The sequence below is a fragment of the Amblyomma mixtum genome, chromosome 3 (genome assembly GCF_055824585.1).
Source record: "Amblyomma mixtum isolate Tamu chromosome 3, ASM5582458v1, whole genome shotgun sequence".
NCBI lineage: Eukaryota > Metazoa > Arthropoda > Arachnida > Ixodida > Ixodidae > Amblyomma > Amblyomma mixtum.
The window spans coordinates 213,296,261-213,318,173 of NC_143014.1; the positions used below are offsets into that span (position 1 = coordinate 213,296,261).

Below are 21,913 nucleotides of genomic sequence, written 5' to 3' on the forward strand. Positions count from 1 at the left end.
GTAGTTCAGAACTCAGTTTATTCAATATAGTAGAAAGTTATAGTAGAAAGTTGGGACATGTAAATGATTGAACACAGTATCAAAGTTAGGTGAAAGCTTTGAGAACAGGCACAGTCTCTCATGCTGAACCTTGGAATGGGTAGTACTTGTGGCTGCTGATCCTGTAGCAAAGAGAGGAAAAGAAAGTGTAGGTGCTAAAGCATGAACAAACCTACACAAGGTTGGCTAGCTTGCACAGTGTAGCAAACTACTGCATTTATTCGTATGCGACGAGGGTTTTATTTCTTAATGAAAAATTGAAGTGAAAAGTCACCCCTCATGTTATAATCCAATATTATGTAGAGGCAAAGTCACACTATACTGCGTTGTATAGGTCAGCCCCCAACTGAGGGAAAGCTTGGAGCTGCTATTTCATGCGAAAAAGTGCTCTTGCTGCTTCCCTCGGATTGTTACCAGACGTGCTTTGTAATATGGCATCCAACTTGTGCGCTGCCGCATAATTTTTCGATGGCTCGTTTGAATGCTGACAAAGACGCTCATCGACGTCTGGAGGCATGACCTGCTACGCGTTTGAGCGAATGGGAAAAGTTTTGTCTGCTTATCTAAGAATCTTGAGTGTGGTTCTCTTGAAAAAGAAGAGGTATGTGAAACCTTCGTGCAGTAACAGCAGTGATCTCGTCTTCCTAGAAGTCGAGCCATAGGAAAACCATTTTTTTGATGCCCTATTGTTCATAATTATGAAATTCTACCCAACTTTCAGCATACTGCGGCCTCGTTTCTCGGTTATGTTCGTGTACCTTTTTCCCCCTGATTCGCGCCAACAAAAACAGACCCTCAAGAAACATTTGTGTGCTTTTTTTCTCCTTGTTTTGTGTAAGCAAAGTCAACTCTCCCGTTACAATCATAACCGCGTTACATTCAGGTAAATACAATATTAACACCAACTCTCGATTTTCAGTGACAATGAAGTAAAAGGACCATGAAACAAGAGAAATAAAAAACAGAAAAAGAAAAATACAATGGTAAACAGAAACACCAATGAACAATGAAGCTCATTTAATGTTTGTTCCTTTCCGTTTGTCCTCTTCTACAAGTTACTGCATCAATACTACAGGCAATTCAGCATCAACTGGCCTTATCATTATCTAAGACTCTGCCATTTCAAACTTGCCCTACGTAAAGCTCAAGTCGTTTGCAAAGACCATAAATGCAGCTGTGGATGAACAGGTTGGTAAGAAATAAAGTAGAAGAGCATCCTGCTTATCACTAGAATACAAAAAGAGAAGCATGCCTGGTAGTGGTTAAGGGGATAGAGTAAGCCCTATCTTTCCCATCTATTTTAGGGCATGTTCTGCTACACTTTTCTCAGTAACTACCTAATACAGATAGTGGCTACCCATTTATATAATTTCATTCAGTGATTTGTGCTCTATTTAATGAAATAAAAGTATTTACCACAGTAAGAACGACTTTTTTTTCCTTCTGTTGAGGACTACACTTAGGGGCTTTTGTGGTGCTTTTCTGCATAAAATCATAACAGTTCCTTGCACATGCCTAAGTTTGGTTCAATATACTGCCACACGATCACATAAAATACAGGAAAAGAACTTGGCTTCTGTGTTGTCTCATTTTAAAAATAATGGTACCGTTGTAACAAAAAAAAAAAAAAATGGCTGACCCATTCATGCCTTAGGCATTACCTCCATAGATATCAGTCAACTCATCTTTGCATTTCTTTACCAGTTGTTTAGCTACCCGGGCTTGTTTCAAGACTTGCTATGCTGCTCGGTCAGCAAAGTGAACTTGATGCTGGTAAACATTTCTCAGCTGGCAGAGAGTACTATGGCCTTGGGCTAGCCCAAAGCCTTCTAGAAACTTGGCTCTTGCTATGCTGCCATTGTTGAACGCTAGGGCGGCATTTCATGTTGACACCTTAGTGCTTCATGGCACTTTTTGGAGCTTGCTCCCAGGCAATCAATGTTCATGACGGAGTAAGAAGCTGACATGGAGGCTAAGAACTTAAGATTGTTGCCATATGTGTTTTACTCCAACTGAACTAAGAAACATTCAGTTTTGGTACTGGAATGGGGTTCCAAAAGGCAGGTAAAACATTGCGTCCACAAAAAGGGGGACTGGCTGCTCGCTTCCATTTTTTCTAAACTGGTTTATAAAGGGAAACATATAGCACAGGAAAAAATGTGATACTGGAAAAGATGCAGAAAAGAATATACTTTCAGAAATGCGACAAAAAATTATTTTTAATATTTTTTGATTACCCTGTGCCGTAAGCAAGATACAAAAAAAAAAAATCTGGGTAACTTCGATGGCACAGTGGTTCAGAACAGAAACTCAAAACCTAAAATCATTTAATGGAGACAAAAAACTATTCCATTTAGTACAAGCATCATATGTACATTAGACATGTGGTAGCACACACTCAAGTACCATACTTACACAAATATACTAAGAGTCTTTTTCTTCACTTCACTGGTTTCAGAATGTATCTCACGTTATATTCACAACCAAGGTACCAATATAACTTGAACATTTTTTTTGCTCGCTGCTCCTCTAGATAGCAACAGTGGCCTTCACCACCATACCCACGGGCTAATGGGAGAAGCCGTATTTTGGATGAACTTGGGGGCTGAGTGGCACGCACAGTGGAAGTAGAGGGTGGCTATGAACGTGAAGAGTAGCTGGCACGGGCCATTGAGAAAAGGAAAGCCAGGCATCTGTCACATGCAGGTCTGAGTACTGAACACACATGTCGGTGTCTTGTATACATGCATTCACACACAAGGAACGCTGAAGAGCACTGAAAACTATGTTGCCCTAAATGCATGCACAAAAGTTTTAGCAAGTCTTTTTTTGATGCCAACTGCCACAACATCGGGCTCCGAGCAGGTCCTATGCTTATATCAAATAAGGTCAGAAACAACAGATTTCTTGTGGAATGTGTGATGCACTATCCCCTAATTTTCTTTGAAACCTCACCCTTTTCATGTGAGTGAATGACCTTTTCAAATGGCGGCAACAATGATGTGAAAGAAGCCACAAAATTTTCTGCAGAAAAAAGGTTGTTTTGGCCTACCTGAAGCAGACTTTACAAGTCCCTGTGATTATAGGCAAAATGCACATTTCAGACTTTTCATGGAAATGCTACTGATACTAACCGAAAAAAAAAAAGGGCCCTTATGACAGTTTCATAACTCTGCCAAGAGAACTCCTTCAAAAGCTACAACTAGCTTTCTCAAGAAGAAAATTTACTAAGGTTGCCACTTCTTCTTTTCTTTTTTTTTTCAAGAATATTTTTACACTTTCAAAGCTAAAGTGCACCAATGATGACAGACCGCGACAATTTTCAGAATGCATGCTCCTGAGAGCTGGCTACAGACCTTTGCAATTTGGGCTCCCTGGTGCCGCCATGTTGTTCACTAGACTGTCGTGAGCACCTCGCGCTAGCACGGTGGAAGCGGCAGCGGAACTGGTTTCCGACAGACCACAGAGGAGGCATTTCGACAACTTCCTCACCTGATGCAAAGGCCTATGGGAACTCTTCCCAATTATCTTTCACGATTTTTCCATAATAGTATTGTAAGGACAAGCTTGATGAAATACCCGAAAAACAAACTCATGTATTATACCACAAATTTTACAAAGACACATGAAATAAGTTTTCAGTTTTGCCTGCCCAGAAAGTAACAGCTGTTCAATAAGGTTCACAGAAATTTCTATACTGACAAGCATTTCAGTATGCAAATTTATCTGTTGTGACATAATGAAAAAATGCACTTACCAAGAAAGATGAAGGAACCTATGATTTCTATTAAAGCCGTCGATGGTCTCCATTTCCTTCGGTGTAAGTTTGAAGTCAAAGACCTTAAGAGAATGGCGCAACAAGCACAGTCAACAGAAACCATGTTCAACCATGTTCTTGGTACACAAGCAGAATACAAAGGAATGAAAAAGACATCACTTAAGCAGTTAGCTAATGAATCACAGATTATTAATTCCAAATGAAACAACACCTAAGTACCAGAATAGTCATATCATCACCAGCCTAGTAAAGCCCACATCAAGACAAAGAGCTGAATTAATGGATTTTTAGTTTTTTTACGTGCCTGAGCAACACCGTGGGCTACGAGTAGGTGTTGATTGATTTCCGAAGCAGTTTTCAGTTTTTTTTTTTTTTTTTTTTGAGGCAACATAATGCAGCAGTCCTGCGTGATGAAAAGATACTCAGAGTTTGGCTTTGCATTTTTTGTCAGCTTGAGCATTTAATTAATCAGTAATTATCGCATAAATAGTTGTGCTGAGAGCTGTGCTAGTATGAAATGCTATCACCATAAAAAAAAATGATGGAAGCGTCAGACAAAACCGCAAGTGCAAGTTTACCACTAAGGTGAACCTTTAAAAAGAAAGAAAACTTTCCTCGAATGTAAGCTGGCTGAAAAAACAATTGAGAACGACAGCAGGGATAGCATTCAAATGGCACTTATTCCACGAACCTCCTCCCGCTCACTATCCTCGTCATCATTGACGTCCTTATCACTGTCTTCTTCGTACAGGGCACAATCTTTTGTGCCATAAACTGCATTGGAAATGCTGCACTTTCGGAACGAGCCTGTAACCAAGCTTTCCGAGTTGTCATCCCAGGCTGCAGAGACCCAGCTAGCTACAACTCCTAGCAATGAGTTCTTGATGCAACCTGTTGGAGTTAGCTCGCGCATTTCCTCGCTTTGGCATGTAGCACTTCTGTGGTCACTGGAAATGCCGCTGACCTCCGTGATTTCATGAACTCTGCCAGTGTTGATTCCACTTCGGGGTGGCGGCCTTTTTTCGGGCCCATGAAAGCCCTCCTCGTTGCGGTGTAAGAAAAAGTTCATCCCGAATACAACGACAAAATCCTCAACTATAAGACAACCTAAGAATTTCATATCTCGTGTTTTTAGAAAAACTATTAGTCTAGATTCAAATAAATACAATTCTAGTTATCTATCCTATGCACCAAGTGTCCTGCCCAAGGACACTTCATTGTAGTTTCAGCTAGAATATCAACATCTGTTCGTTCTCTAATCCATGCTGCTCTCATTCCATCTCTTAATGTTACACTTACCACTTTCCCTTATACTGTACTTACTCCCATTTTAAGCTCTTCTGCTAGCCCTACTGTCTTTTCCCAAATTTTCTCGCTAATGTTCTGTTCACAGACAAAATCTACTGTGACTCTACCAGGCCCATTTAGGTGTACTTATTCAATACTTCCAGTACCTCACACTGTCTATTGTAAAATGGTATTCCTTTGTCAGACTAGAAAAATACCTTAGTATCCTTCACACAGATTTCCAAGCCCGTGATAGGCCTTTTGTCCTTTGAACGGTCTTTATTTACGCTGTCATGTACAGAAGAATATTTATACATGCAGGGGACCATCGGAAAAGGCAGGCTATTGAGGTCCTCAGTAATATGATGTAATTCACATCCTGAGTTAATTAACAGACCAATGGAATCAGCAAATCAGAGGTCACCAGGACATTCCCTGTTAACTCTAATACCTATTTCTTTCCAGTCTAAAGCTCTGAATATTTCTATATGCATGCCACGTCCAACAATGAAGTGTGTCTTTGTCCCATTAGGTACTTGCCCACTTCCCTCACTAAGGACGACAGTCGATGAGCAGCCCTTGGAGATATATTCAAGCTCTGATATTTACATAATGCTTCCTTGGTGCCTTGATTACCCAATGCCTACATGCCTGCTGATGTTTTGGTTTATGGTTTGTGCGGGTTTAACGTCCAAAAGCAATTCAGGCTATGAGGGACGCCGTAGTGAAGGGCTACGGAAATTTCAACCACCTGGGGTTCTTTAACGTGCGCTGACATTGCACAGTACACGGGCCTCTAGAATTTCGCCTCCATCGAAATTTGATTGCCACGACCGGGATCGAAACCGCTTCTTTCGGGTCAACAGCTGAGAGCCATAACAGCTGAGCCACCACAGCGGCCTACATGCATGCCTACTGACGTGTCTGTTCACTCAAAGGCTTTTTCCTAATTGGTGGAGGCCATGTATACGTGCTCATTACATTCCACAGATTTAGAGTAATAAATTTTTACATGCCAAAGTAACACTTTGGACAACGGGGCAGCCCTTAGTAGAGGGCTCAGGATTAATTTTGACTACCTGGTATTTTTTAACAAGCGCAGAAATTTCTGTATGCAACAGTTTTTTATGTTTTGCCTCCATCGAAATGTAGTCCCCATGGCCAGGATTGACCCTGTGAACTTGTGTACAGCAGACAAACTTAATAGCCACTGGGCCACCATTGTAGGTACTGTGCAAATTTCTTCATCTGTAATGTGATCTATGGATGGAGTACCCTTTCAAAAACTAGCCTGTTCCCTAGGTTTACTGACATCCAGTTTCTTTAACACACAATGAAACCTCAAAATGAATGGTTGTTTTTGCATTTCACCTCCACTGAAATGCAGCTGCTGCCACAAGGAATAAAAAATGTGAAGAAATTTATGCTAAAACGCTGGACTTGCTGAGACACCATGGCAGGCAACCTTGAAAATTTCAAAGCCTTCACCGATCAAATCATGCATGATATAAGTCTCTACCTCCATTACAAGTGTTTGAAATATGTTTTATGGTAAGTGACTCAATTAAAGAAATAAACACAAAAAGCAATGCCGTGCAGCTGTTTCAGAACGGCTTCAGAAACAATCTGCCATCAAAGGGGCACGGCCGCCCAAGACGTGAACTTCTTCAAAGAGCCCTACAGCAGGGCAAGGCGACACTATGGTAACCACAGATGAGCTACATGTCGCATGGAAAGGTTGGTCAATGCTACATATTTTCTTTTCAGTCCACAGAAATGGTTGTTACACAAGTGCATAAATGGGCTGCAAGTGCCATGTTTGCAGATGTCACAAGTCATGGGGGCCACCAAGAAAATGAAGCACAGATGTTGCATGACCTGCTGTAACCCTTCAGAATAACTTGCTGCAGTAGCAGTCTGCTGAGCATAGGACATGCAAAGGAGCGCACAGAACAAGTGCTACCAAGCTGGCTAGCTAGCACGTGACTGGTGTGCCCTTCCTTCTGTCCTGTGGTGATTTTATGCTTCACCTTTTCAATCTGCACCACTACCGCGTGGCCCTTCAGCTGACTCTATTCAACTTTATGACACACAACACTTTCGCAATTAAAATGAATATTTCAGCTACAGTTTTGTGCAGCAGGAGGGAAAGCACGGTCACACACTGACAGCAAATAAATCTTAGTGCAAAGTATACATACATCAAGGTTGGAAATGATCCTTTCTTTTGTCACACTTTTCGGGATGACAATCACTCCTCTTTCAACTTGGTAGCGAATCAGAACCTGGAATATGTACAAAAAAAAAAGCAAATGTTGCCAGCTTCCATATAAATATCTTATTTATGGTTATACACATTCCAGAGTAAAACTCTTCCTGCCTCTTCTGAAGTATTTGGCAATACAGCTGAGACTGCTCAATATATGTCACGATAAATGCGTTATATACAGTACTGTAAAGAAAAGGCCCATACTGTAAAGATGGAGACTGCCAAGAACCGGAAGTAAAGAAAGTGATGAAGCCTCAGTCTGGTGCAAATGTTTCTAGATGCACCTAAAGGGAAAACTGATGGCAGCAAGAAGCTAGACTGATGGACTACCCTTCAGAAAAACACAGCTTTTTCCCTAAATGAAAGGGCGAGTGCATGCCTTTCATACTAAAGGCAGCTTCGCTGCTTGGAAACAGAGCAAATAAATCAGAGCTTGAGCCCGGCTAGTGCTTCTGAAGTTGCCATGCATGCTGGCTTCATGCAGACCCACTAGACAGCATGTGAAGCGAGCAATGCTTCGCATTCTAGTATCTTGACTATGTTTCGACAGAACTCGTCGGGCTGCTCTGCTCCTTTGGCGGTACTTCTCGTCAAAACAATGTTGAATGAGAAAGTAACAAGCCAATTATAGTCGATGAAGAACGAATTTCTTCAGATGCAGTTACTGAAATTTTGGAAAAGTTTTACTAAAGTCTTTTGCTTTCATGTTCTGTTGTGGCTAATCTAAGCTGTCTTCTTATAGTAAAAATGTCATTTATAATCTTGGGGCACTGACTTCTCAATCTAGCTCAACTTAGTACTCCCGTTTACTGTCCCTTTACACAAGGAAAACTGACTTTACCAAGGCCTACTAAAAACAGTCTCCTTTTGAAATATTAGCACTGGACTAAGGTGCGCCACCTATAAGGAATCATTAAGCCTACAATGATCCCAGTAAGCCATATGCGCCGATTACTGGCACCCATCACAGTAATTACCCAAAAGCTAGCAAATCCCGCAAAGAAAAGCACACTTGTGTGTAACAAGAAAGCCTACCCGTGAAAGCTTTCACGAGAGACTACTGACTTCCAAAGACCCCTCACAAAAGGGGGTTACGCTCACAGGGATGGGGGTTTTCATGTTTTGGAGGAAAGGATGCAGGAACGAAGGACACCCGGGTCCAGTTCACTAACAAGCAATAACGACCTATTTGAGGTAGGCAAGGAACAGAATGCACGACAGGGTTAGGTCGCCGTATCTGCGTCACTGCCCCGAGGACAATGCACAACCAGATGGGCAGGCGACAAAGCAAACATGACAGTTGCGGACTACGTTGATGTCTAATTGGCGTGTAGTACGCTTGGGAACAGCCAGGCTGTCACCAGGCCTAAATGATCTACACTTGTCGTAGTGCTTATGTGGCACGAAGAAACCAGCAGGCCACAGGCCATGATAGAAAAGCAAATTCCTGTTTTATTGTTCTTTTTTTCTCTTTAACTGTGTGGAGAGATAATTTAGCACACTGTAGAAGTGCGAAGGGCGTAACTCGTGCCACTAGGCCAATCATGATTTTGGATGACTTTGATTGGGTACAGTCGGAATGTGGGTAGGGCCCTGAGGCTCTAAAAACAGTCTCGGAGCCAGGTCAGTGGTTCTGGCCTAAGGATAGGTGCTCTGCACCTCTGCCATGTTTGACAGTCCCAAAGTTTCGTTTCTCTTTTTATGTCGCTATGTTTACCCTGTATATAAGTGTACACAGACTTGCCTATTTTCTTTACTGAAAGAACCTTCGTCTCCATGATCATCTGTTTGCCTCTGGCAAAGTTCCGTCTCGGACGGGTGTACCATGGGTACAAGGTTTTTGCTACAACGTGGGAGAAGAACCACAAAAATATCACTCCACTCTTCACCTCTGCGCTCTTGTGGATGCATTATATGCCTACAATGTTATCACATTTCTAACAAGGCCAGCAGCAAAGCTCAGAAGAACAAAGGTGAGCTTGAGTGGCACATCTGTGAACTGAGGCACTGGAAATGTCTCAAGAAATAGCCACAATTAGTTGTCACAGCAACCATGATGGAGTAGAATAATGTCACAAGAAAATGCATACTGAAAAAATTTGCGCAGAAAAAAACGAGGACAAAGCAAGACGAGACAAAGACCAGCGCTAACTCACAACTCTTGACAACTAATTGACAACCAATTGATTCCCTTGACAACCTCCCAAAACATTGCCGCACTTGTAATGCCGGTGATAAGAAGCTGCAGTGTAAACCGCTCTTTGACCAAGCAACAATTCTGTTCTGGCACAGGGACCAACTTGTGCGGGAACTCATGGAGGCGTTTCATATGCGTATCAGCGGAGATACATGCATCAGTCAGACTTCTGTCCGCTTCTCTGATAGGGAGTTCCGCTTTTTGGCAAAATCACTGGGGTACACAGGGGGTGACATGTGATGTTCTTGATGTCAGATTGGCATGTTTCGTTTTGTTTTTTCCTATTTATATGTGCTTGTGTTTCGGAATAAACCTTCAGCTGTGAGTTAGCGCTGGTCTTTGTCTCGTCTTGCTTTGTCCTCGTTTTTTTCTGCGCAAATTTTTTCAGTATGCATATCAACCAACTCGCCCAGCTTTCTGCTCTTCTAAAAGAAAATGCATTTATTAGGCAGTACTCATTGCTAAGGCAAAAATGCCCGGAAGCCTAAACTGGCCCAAGCACTTATGCCAGCAGCTAGCATCACAAATGTCCTTGATTTTCTAGCATAGTTTTTCTGAGAACTTCCCATCAGTTAGTTGCAGACGAGCATCATTGTTTTAGATGGCAACAAATGCTATCTTTGTCAGCACAAATTTCGCACCCATTTGTTCCCAAGAGTATCGCTACTGTAGTTGGCTTGTACTCTGATGTGCTTGCAATCACAGGGTAGGGTGTTGGCTTGACTGTTAGCCACAGAAGGCACATTTATCCCACAATGTTTTTCAGGTCAATGCAGCCAGTCATACCAGGCCACCTGTCGCAGCTGGACACACAGCCTTTCAAGCCCACATTCGCTATCTCTCCACGCTCCACACCCCCCAGATTCCTTTCTGCTGAGATGGCCTTTTTCTTCAATCCTTTTTAGCAGCCATCATGCCTGGACAAGATCCTCGCTCCCCATCCTAACACCCTTCCCACTTCACACCCTCCTCCCCCTTATTGGCCTTCCTCCCTGGAGTGAAGTCCCTATTTAAACACCGCCAATGATGAATTCTTTGCCCAGACGAAGACAAGTTCTCTTGTCAAAATGTTAGCAAGCACCCTGAGGTTTTCCCCTCCCTTGTTCACTTCGTGAATGCATACATATCTGTACAGCTTCGTATAAGGTATCACTCAATTATAACTGTGTTGGGCACAGGAAAGTGTAATGAAGAAATCTACCTGGGCTGCAGTCTTTCCATGAGCCTCAGCAATGGCCTTAATTGCAGGTTCTTCCATGAGAAGTGGGTCTCCAGCCTTTGCCCTAAGAAATGTACATAACCAACGTCAAGGTAACAGATTGGTTACGTTTCACAAAAAAAAAATCACTCAAGTGAGGATGCAAAATTGTTTTACTCTCCTATTTTATGAGGTATAAAATCTGGACCTGATGAAGACATTAACATATAAGAACTTTCTGTATGGTATTCTGAACTAGAACAGTATATGAGATGTGCCCCTTTGGTCAATAATAACCAACAAAAACTCCAAAGTTTTTGTTGGTTACAGTGCCAATGTTTCAGAGGTGTCACTAGAAAATCAGTGCGAGCTAACGCAAAAATGGAATGCAGAGAAGTTAGCACTTGGAAGTGCACCCCTTTTGCAGCAGCTTCAGCGGCATGCACAGTTGGGGTCTCAACACCGACGCCCGTTGGCCTTGCTTTCTGCAGCACGAAGCAAAGTGCCTCAACAAGCTTGCCACTCTTGATTACCCAGTTTTGAGCAAGCTAGAATGCTTGTGCAGCAGCATGGTTTGGCACATAGAGTTTCTTACTATTACCTAGAGGGAAAGCTGGCGGCGCTGCACTTCAGCCACCATGGACGCCCAAAGCATCATGGGGAGGTGAGCTACTTGTTGCGGCACAGTCGTAATTTTTCGGGAACACGGAGTGGCACTACTAAGACTTTTCATTCCGAAAACGCTGTTCGTGTGCGCGCAGACGACTTTCGCGCGAACGCAGTGGCCAAAACCCATAGTAGTGAAAACGCGACGACACACGACGCCAATAAAAGGTTTCACTTTTCGAAATGCCATTTAAAAACCTCTTATAGTATCTAAGCAACAGAATCTTTTTTTTAAAACATATTTACTTTTAAAAGTGCGCCTGTTAATTACGAAATATTAGTTTTTTTAGTGTTCATCACTTGGCCAATAGGAAAGCTAGTCATCTCTTATTTTGGGCAAACTTTGCACTTAAATGCTTTTCTGCTCGTTTGTTGCAATCATTAGACAAGATATTGAATGTTAGGACGTTTGTAGTTATCAAACAGCTTCATTTTTCTATTATTTTTTGGCCAAAAGTTGCAGTTCCGCAACAAGTAGCTCACCGCCCCATGATGCTTTGAGCGCCCATGGTGGCTGAAGTGGTCTCGAGGGGTCACCATGCAAACTCCCATAGACGGGCTGCCAGCTTTCCCTCTAGGTAATAGTAAGAAACTCTATGGTTTGGCATCACTGGCCTCCTCATCACATCTGAGAGAGAGAATGCTATGCAGCCAGCTGGCCAGCCTGCCAGCATGTGCTGCTGTGAGCCACTAGCTGCATTTTTTCACGTTCACTTCAGAGTTCCTGGTCACATGCTCCCTCTCTATTTGGCACACACACCTTCTCTCCCCTACCCACCTTTCCCAGCCTTTCCCTGCCACTTGTTCCCTCTACCCATGGCGTGCCTTCCCTCTCCTCTGTGCTGGCACCCAATGATGCCACAATATCGGGAGTCGGGGCACAAACAGCTGTCACTGAAGAAAGCTCTGCTGGTAGAGATTACGCACCTCTGCATTACACGTGAGCATAACCCACAAGTGCACTGACAACCCATGAAGTGCACACTTGCGTCGGTAGCTAGCATAAGTACTTTCTTCACAGCATGCAGCACACTGTCCTCAACAACCAAAAACAGCAAGGAAGTTTTAATGTTGCCTTTTGAAACAAAAGGTTATGTGAAAGGTAACACTGAAACCTTATTTACAGTAATCTACTATACGCTTCAAAATGTTAGAAACCAGCAAGTAACTTTCCATGATAAGGCATTCAATAAAACATCAACTCATCCCAAATTGTACAAAAAACTTAAACTATGAGCAGTGTTCTAAAATCGGATAATGAAGTGGGCAGACAATTTTAAAATCAAGCACATTTCTCATTTTAAATTGCATAAGGCAGGAAGAATTCTTTCGGCTATACAATTATGACTCAGCACAACTGTTGCACAGCACAATAACATTTTTGTATTTTGTCTCGTATTTTGTCTCGATCCAAGTGCGGCTGCAGCGTCCGGGGTCGAACGTGCAACCTCGCAACCGGCAGCAGAATGCCAAAGACACTGAGCCACTGTGGCAAGTCTTTCACATAAATGAAAGCTTGTTAGTGGCCTCCACCAGTAAGCATGTTGGTTTAATAGTGAAAGTAATCAGAACAAGAAAAACAAAAACAAATACGTATGTGACAATAAGCACACCAGAAGTGATGACACAAAAGTGACCTTCAATGCAATGAAAGCCTTTAAATTGCTCACCAGTACCTTGCACTAAAAAGACAACAGTGCAAAAAAAAAAAAGAAGACAAGAGACCTTTGCATGTTAGCAATAAATCTTGAATCAGCTTACCATGGTCGATCAGGTGAACCTAGTGGGCTATAGGCAGTAACAGCAACATCATGCTGTTTGCAGAAGTTTATCAGATCGCTTTGGTTCAAGTAGGGATGGCACTCAACCTATAAATGCAGTAAAGCAATGGTTGTTGGAAGTCAAGAAATGATAACATATCTGTTGTTACAAGGACTAAAATATTTCAAATGTTTACTGAAAGGCCACACATTTTTTGACACTTCAGCAGGTGTAGACCATAACCGAGTCAGGCCACAAACAGCACCTTTCGACCAAGCAGATAAATGAAGACAAACTAGTGTGGATGTTTTCCGACACTCCAATGGTTTGTGAGTGGCTACCAGAGACTCCAAACCAAATAATGTAAGCAAACATTCGACCAATGAAATTAAAATGTAACAGTATACCTTCAATTTCTACTGACTATGCATTAATTTGATCTTCTCAAGTGATGCTTCTGTTCAGCTTCTTTCTCAGAATTTGAATGCTTTTCTTTCTTGAGTGCCACACTTTGTCTGCAGATAAAATCTGCCCAAAACTATGTTAGTGTTACTTGCTACCCTCATCAGGCTATGCTAGCAAGCAGAAGCGCAGCCTCAGACCCTATGTGAAGGTTGGCCCTCTATTCACACCATATGAGAGGGCCCTTTATTTTAAGTTTTCTTTTTGAAATCATGACACAGAGATCAGGCATTATTTTAAACGAATAAACCAGGTATGAATTGAATTTTTCTCGAAAATGTTCTAAAATTTGAATTTTTTTCACGTTATTTTTACAATAAAGAGGATCAACCACGAGCATTGATTCTGTTAGTAGACATTAAATTCTTCCTATCCACAAAGAAACTGTAAAAGCTAGGCTGCAGCAAGAAAATGTTTTCAGAGTGACATGTTGCTTTATATTTTTCCAAAAGCTCTCTTTTTACTTTCATTATCATCTACATTTGCAGTTTTCTGTGCCCTAGTCTAGAACTGTCAGGCTTTTACATTCATTCCCTCAAACCTCCCACAGTATTAGAGCAGTTTTAGAGCAGCTTAGACAAGTGAGGGATAGCATCTGATGGAATGACGCCAACTTGTGTTCAGTTATCTGGCGTTTACACTTTATGCTGAACTGAAGTTTTGCCTCAAATGGCAAGCGCTAAAAGGAAATTAACCGTGAAAGCTTTTGTGAAATGGTTTCAGGATTGCTGTTAATTTCTAGATGGTAGCTCAGCTGAGCAGTTTCCAGTGGCAAAATACATTCCACAAAGACAATTTACAGGTAGAAATCAGGTTTAGTCAGATTTTTCTTAAACTTCCAGGATGCAGAAACTGAGCAGAATTGAGTGTTACCTGTAAACAAAGACACCCACAGAAGCACCACCTTTCTGCAGTTAAGGTGCCTTGTTATTATTAGCCAGTCATAATTTTACACTCATCCTTCACTCAATACCAGGGCCCAGAACTTTATCTGCTTATAATAAATGCCTATAAATGCCTAAATGCAGTAAATAAATGCCTTTTCATTGATTTGAAGCAAGCGGTGTCATTTTATGCAGGTTTTTCATGGCAAATGTCTCCACCCTCCCCCTGAAAGAAAAGCGGCCAGCACGATGAAAAAGCATGACCCAAGCAATTCCTCAAACAACAAGTACCAAGCAAGCAAATGACTCAGCAGCTGCAAGTGTCAGTATGTGAAGCGCACAAATAGAGGCAAGGAGACAAGGTAGTAGTCGGGGAGAAAAAACCAGAGACCTTGCGGCTAATTTGCAGACCACACTAGACAGCTAGCTAGACCAACTAAAGAGGTGAGCCCCCATGAACTTTCATGTTTTAAATTTACAGCTGCACACAATAAAAGAAGCTTCGAGTGTGACAACCAAAAAAATGCCATTTGCTGCAGCGTGCTTGCAGGATCTCCATTCTCGACTTTGGTATGGCTTGGTTTGGTTTATGGAGTTTAATGTCCCGAAGTGACTCAGGCTATGAGGGACACCAGAGTGGAGTGCTCAAGATAATTTTGAACACTTCGGGTTCGACTGCCCGTCTGGAGCAAAGTACTATACAGCAGACTTCCTAAGATGAACATCAAGAGACCATGAAAATTTGTTTGCTTTATCAGAAGTGAACCTAAAAAGAATATATGAACATGCTAGGTGTGTCAAAATATCTGTTGCATGAGAAGAATAAATAAGATTGCCTTGCAGTGATAAAATAATGGTAAAGAGAGCATGGTATATGAAGTCAGATGAAGAGTGAGGTTATGCAAAAGCTCGTGTCATCCTACCTGAAAGCAGCATTTGTCTAGTGACCACTATTTGTGTTTTCTTCTGTTTTTTTTTTCTTTGCCAACGGCTTCCATGTGCACCCGAGGTGCCCAGCTGGCTAGTGCTGCAATACAGGCTCAGAAAGCATATGACCATCTCTCTCTCCTATCCAACTCCATCCGCAGAAAGGCTGCTATGTATACCAGCAGGTGCACCTCACATCTTCCTGTGCGCCGCAGGCAATGTGGACCCGGCGCTGACATATGGCAAATTCAGATCTCAGCGCCGTGAAAACCCGTGCTGTAACGCCGCATCAGTTTAAAAATTTGCTTTCGTGCCAAGTCGACCAGCAGGTGTGCTCTGCACCTAGGCGCCTTTTTGTCCGCCGCAAGTGATGTGTGCGCAACGGTGCAAGGAGCCCACCTGCCTTTCCTACCCACACCTGCAAGGTAGCTTCCCCGCGCTTCGCGCGAAGGTGCAGGGAAACTACCTTGCAAGGGTGAGCAAAATGCAGGGAAACTCTTTTGCGGGATACAGTTTTCCTGACAAGCAAGCGTTCCGTCAATATTCTTTTTTCTCTGCGCGCAGTTGCCGTGGCGCATGGTTGCTGCAAAAGTTTGTCTTAACCGAAGGACAAGCGAAACAGTTCATCTTAAGAAAATTTTTTTAACTGAGTCAACGGGAAATCAGCTCTGATATTGCTCGCCTGATTCGAGATTTCATCTTAGCCGAGTTCGTCTTATTGGGAGTCTACTGCAGTTGCTAGTACACATGCTAGATGACACATCACGAACACCACCCCACACCTGCCCATGCGACATGTGCCTGAAGCCATTTTAAAGTCTGACACGGCTAGACTACACAACTATCAACCGCGGTGAAAACCACAGAGGCTGCACGTGCCTCAAGGTACGCTTCATGCACGCATGGCATGGCTACAGCACATCGGCCACAGTGGGACCCTGTAATGCCCATCAAAGCTTGACTGTACTCCACTGTGTTCGACGGCTTCCAACATGCTCCGACTATGCCGACGAATCAAACGCTTGCAGGTGGCATGAAATTTGTTGCGAATGTTGATGAAGTTCCATTGGCGCTGTCAGGCAAGTAGCGCTAATTCTAATAAATGAGAATTGGGTAGGAATAAAGTGGCCACAGCGAGGACAGAGCAAAAACGTATATGCGCTGCAGCTTCGCCCACTTCCTGCACTCTCCATATGCTTCCTTCAATTGACAGCTGCTCCGGCGGCTTTAAAGCCATAGCAGATCTGTGCATGCAGGATGATTGCAAGTTTCTATCAAGAGTGACGAACACGAGAATCACAGAAATGCTTGCAAACTCTGGATAAGTATGTTGTGCTTGCAGGAAAGGAAAAAGAAAGTGGCAGACAGTGTACGACTTTTTCACGTGTTGATATTGAAACAAACTTCCACCAAGTTCCCTTTTGCCGCTTCGCTTTTCAATGTGTTTGTCTACCATGTTGCGCAGCTGATACATTTATTTTTCTCTTTTTTCCGTAGTCCCGTGAAAAACGTGCCAGGGGGGATTCTCCTGTAGCTGTCAATGTTACAGTTGGCTTGTAACACAGGGAATACTACTCGTCGTAGGGGTGCTGCTTGTTTTTATCCCGAGATGGTGCACAGAGGCAGTCACATATACAATAAAACTTAAAATTCCAAAACTAGCTCATCTAAATCCCAGTTTATTTGAAATTTTTCGAGGTTGCAGAATTTTAAACTCATTCGAGCAGCCAGCGCACTGCCAACCAGATAATTCACCAACATTGGTTATGCCTCCAAGACTCCCTATGTGGGCGTGCGCCGTGCAGGCTCAGCGCCACCGCTTATCTCGAAATAACTCAAACATGCTTTTGTGCAGCAGTGAGGTAATGTGCAGAATATGGCACAGTACACAATCCAGAACAAAAAAACAAGCACAGCACAAACGATACGCACAAACGTATCACGTAGACGTTTACTTACCGAAATTCTGGCAACCAGCGGTGACAAAACTGCCCGCTTCCTTTACCCGTTTTGCTTCCTTTTTGTACAAATCAACGGGTTGCTAAATGAGTATTATTAGCTGCCCGACAGACTTCAATTCCTTTCCCTGGGGACATTTCTGCAGCAACGGCTGCACCGGAATAGGTCGCGCCAGGTGCATGCTCTCTTTAGACCTGTCTACAAGGCCTGGCATTACCATCATTGTCTAAGACATACATTCTGGCGCACTCTGGTGCACTTTTGGTCTTTTTACCAGGATGATGCAACAAACTGTTTGATGCAGAATGGCGCTGTTGGCAAAAGAGTGGAAGCCCGGCATAACCTCTAAAACGTAGGCTGCACAAACCTGCAACATTGCAGGCTTGATTTTGGCTGCTCCTAGAAGACGAAGAAGCTGCTCTTTGTTGAAGTTGCAGACGCCAATGCTTCGAACTAGTCTTTTTCCCACACATTCTTCCATGGCCTATAAAGCAGAAAATAAAATTGTAATGGTGAAGATTCATGTATTGCATGTGCAGCAGGTTATAAGAGCAGGTTAACTTACCGCCCATGTTTCAAGATAGTCCACGTCGCTAAAGATGAAGTCACCCGCTTCGTTTTTGGGAAACATCTCGCCACCTTCCTAACAAATTGGAAAGGAGTTATTAAAAAAAAATTGAATAGTGCCAGTCAAAATTTTCCCTACCACTCAAGACAGTCTTGACTATGACACCACATGTGCAATAAGCGTATAACTAAGAAAGGTGATTGCTACTCATGCTACTAAAGTCACTGTATTGATGAAGCAGAAGATACAATGAATTAAGCTGTAGAAGGTTCTGCCTCAGCTTGTGCCGCCAAGTTTTAGTGAAAAAAAAAAAAAAGTTAATACACACCTTGAGTACCTTGCAGTAAGTGATATTTCATGCATTACTCCACTAATATCACAAGCAGCACAGAAGTGCAATGGTGAGATTCAGTGTAAAGCCCCTACATTTAATCTGTGATACCTAGCCAGTTACTGGTCCACATAACCTTTTGAGCAGAGCACAATTTCCATGTCCTGACTTAAAAATGCACACAAAGTGTTGCACTAAGTTAACAGACAATGCACAAAGACACTGATGCTTTCTTGAACACACAAATTTTGGCCCACCATAATGTAGAGAGCCACTTCTAGCTTTCAAAAATCCTCTGTCAGATTTGACAATTACCATGAAATTTACAAAAACGAAACCACAGCAGCGATGTTAATTCCATGAAAAGCAAAAAGTAGCTCTATACTGGCAAGCCTGAAGAAGCAAGTACAAAATTCTTATTTTCAGGAAACCCTGAAAGCTTACAGTGAATTACGAGGCATAAAGTTAGCTTTCTGTTCCTGAATTCAGTGGGCTATGCCAGCCAGCTGTTAACGGTTCTTCAACTGATGTGTGCGGCAAACTGAATAAAACTTTATTAAAGTGTTAGGGAAAGGCTGTGTGGGTTGGGTGCTTTCTTAGTGATTTGTGCAACTGCAATGAATAATTACATGCACATGCCGATCTTACCTGGTAGCCCATTGGCCAATGCATTAGATAAAGGTCAAAGTAGTCTAGGCCAAGCTTTTTCAGAGACAATTCACAGCACTCAAACACCTTGCTCCTGCTGTGGTAGGTGTTCCAACACTGAAATGTTATGATACAACCTATTTAGTTTCCAGCAAAGTGGACACTACAGCAATACAGAGCTTGAATCAAGCTGTTTACACATAATAGCCAAAGGGCACTTCTAGCCTCGAGCTCACTGATACATTAAAACCCCGCAAAATAATTAACTAGCCCAGTCTTCCGCTTTACCGCAAAATAAGCTAATGTCATCAGAATTCCCTGCATACCACTTTATAAAATGTTTCACCCATCTGTTAGCAATTTCTTAAAAATAGGCTTTTTGAGTTAGAAGGGAGTTTTTTTCGGCATAGCATTGTCAGTGGTGAAGTGCATCAGAATACAACTAAGATGAGTTAAATAGCAGGCTGGTTAACTACAACTATAATATTGAATAGTTAGCTTTTTAACTATTACCGTTAGACTCCATATTTACTGAGAGGCTTGTCCTCACTGTAAGTAATATCCATATTAGTTTTTAGATTAACAAAAAAAAAAATGCAATTCTTGTCACCACTGCAGCGCAAGCAATTCTGGGGCTGCACATGGGCGAGACTGAAACCACAAGACCAGAAAGAGCGCTAGCCATGCCTGCAAGCATGCGTCACACACCAGCGCATCTGTCATGTGCTGTGTGCCCACTCACTGCTCCCAGTTGGGTCCTGCAAAAGGAGCACAGGACACCATCACTGTTGTACGACGTGCACTCGTAGGCGTGGCTAGCACTTTTTCTGGTCTTGTGGCTTCTTTTTCACCCGTGTGCAGCCCCAGAATTCTTTGCGCTGCAGCGATGATGAGAACTGCATCTTTTTTAAACCTAAAAACTGGTATAGATATTACTTAAAGTGGGCTACGGGCCTCTCAGTAAATAAGGAGCCTAATGGTAATAATTAAAAAGTTAACTATTCAATGTTATAGTTAACCAGCCTGCTAGTTAGCTCGTCTTAGTTGTATTCTGATGCACTACATCATTGACAATGCTACGCAAAAAATAAATGCCCTTCTAACTCAAAAAGCCTATTTTTTAAAATTGCCGGCACTCTTATGTGAAACACACCGTATATTTCAGGAATCTGCGAAGCGAATGAGTTCTGCTTCATGAAAATTTGCTCAGGAAGTAATTTATCATGTCGGTCATTCATAGCAGAAAATGGCAAAAGTTAAGGAAATGCCATGCCAGTCCTGCTCTCCAGAACAACAAGGCTAACAAGACAATCAAGTCTCCAAGTTAGAGCTGCTCTATGCAGCTACCTTGTTTACATACAATGACATGATCAGCTACTGCTCGCCAAGCATTTATTGAGTCCCAAGTTGAATCATGCCACCAAATTTTCAAAGGGGATTGATTGTCTTAATACATTTCTCACACAAAGCTCACTGAAAGTCCAGGCAGCTCCAGCTTCTCTGTTGCCACTTTCCAGTCAATGTTTTACCCCAGAGCAACTATTCCAAGTAAATGTAGAAGCTTGGGCAAGTTCACTGCTCACTGCAATGGTAATCCCCACAAAAACAAACAAGAATAAACTGTTTTTAATATTTATTAATGATATTGTTAATGACCTGTCGGTACATATTAAGTTATATGCGGACGACTATGTGCTGTATGAGAAAGTAAGTTCGACTGATGATCAAATTAGGCTGATCAATGATTTTGCAAAAATAGTTTCTTGGTGTGACAAGTGGAAAATGTCAATTAATTTTGAAAATACTGTATTTATGAGAATAACACTTAAAAAGAACCCTCTTCTATACCACTACACTGCTGATAATAATTTTCTTCATGAAGTTACAGAATATAAGAACCTAGGCCTATGGATTTCTGATAACCTCTCTTGGACCAAACATGTCGACTATGTTTCAGCAAATGCTTGCTTAAGTTAGCAACCCCTGGTACACGCCTCCTTGCCTACAACACTATTATTAGACCAATCTTAGAATACGCAGTAATTATCTGGGACCCGTTCACAAAGGTAAACATAAATAAACTTGAAAGAATCCAAAAGAAAGCAGTAAGGTTTATGTATAACACTTACGGGCGAGCATCAGTCAGTGATCTACTTAAAAAAAAAAAAAAAACGCCTTGCCCTCTATTCCTAACATAAATCGCATAGGTAGTTTAAAGTTTTTCTTTCAATTAATTAATAATTTCAAAGTAGACACCTCTAATATCCTTACTTATTCCTCAGGGTACCAAACTAGAAATCGCCTTTCTATTTCCATAACGCCATTAAATTCGCGAGTTAATTGTTTTAAATATTCTTTTTTTCCAAGGACCATCACTGATTGGAATAACCTCACGGATGATGTTGTCAAGCAGACATCATTGCATTTGTTTGAAGAGCACTAGAAATGATTGTTGTTGATGACCTTGCCGCAGTATTTTCTTGCTGATTTTCTGTGTGCAATTCTGTTTTGTTCGTATATGTCTGTATTTTTGTATTTAACACACTGTTTCCCACCTGCTATGATCTTGTGTACAAGATCGCAGTACCCATAAATAAATAAATAAATAAATAAATAAATAAACAAACAAAGGAAGCCCAAACACACTGCTGCGTTCGTGTTTCTTCCTTTCATCCGTTGTATTTTTTCACTGCGATTACTACTGTAACACTACAATCAAGTTCCAATCTGTGGTTAGCAGGAAATCCAATGATTGTCAAATCACTGCAGTTACATGAAACCTTAGCAAACAGCTGATGGTGCTTGAAGTCATGACAACGCATGCATAATTCCTCACACTCCTCCTCCTTCACGTTTTCTGCAAATTCCATGTCATGCAACACAGGTAAGACGTTCCTTTGCCTACATTAGGGAACAATTGCACACATTGCATGTGTGTT

The 21,913-nt window shown here is 42.1% G+C and overlaps 1 protein-coding gene across 2 annotated transcripts in view; it reads right to left on the reverse strand.

Moving 5' to 3' along the window:
* The window catches only part of LOC149353570 (aldo-keto reductase 1B-like), a 28,059-nt gene continuing 6,146 nt past the window's right edge, over positions 1-21,913 (reverse strand). The window contains exons 4-11 of one of the 2 annotated variants that reach the window (XM_089582665.1): positions 18,975-19,091; positions 17,993-18,070; positions 17,795-17,911; positions 13,196-13,302; positions 10,772-10,853; positions 7,306-7,389; positions 3,797-3,879; positions 1-161 (exon numbers count right to left, since the gene is read on the reverse strand). In XM_089582665.1, coding sequence (XP_089438791.1) covers positions 119-161; positions 3,797-3,879; positions 7,306-7,389; positions 10,772-10,853; positions 13,196-13,302; positions 17,795-17,911; positions 17,993-18,070; positions 18,975-19,091 — 711 coding nt within the window. In that variant the 3' untranslated portion in view covers positions 1-118. Of the gene's footprint in view, positions 162-3,796; positions 3,880-7,305; positions 7,390-9,117; positions 9,217-10,771; positions 10,854-13,195; positions 13,303-17,794; positions 17,912-17,992; positions 18,071-18,974; positions 19,092-21,913 lie in introns of those variants that run through there. The other variant, XR_016291012.1, reaches the window with a different exon arrangement.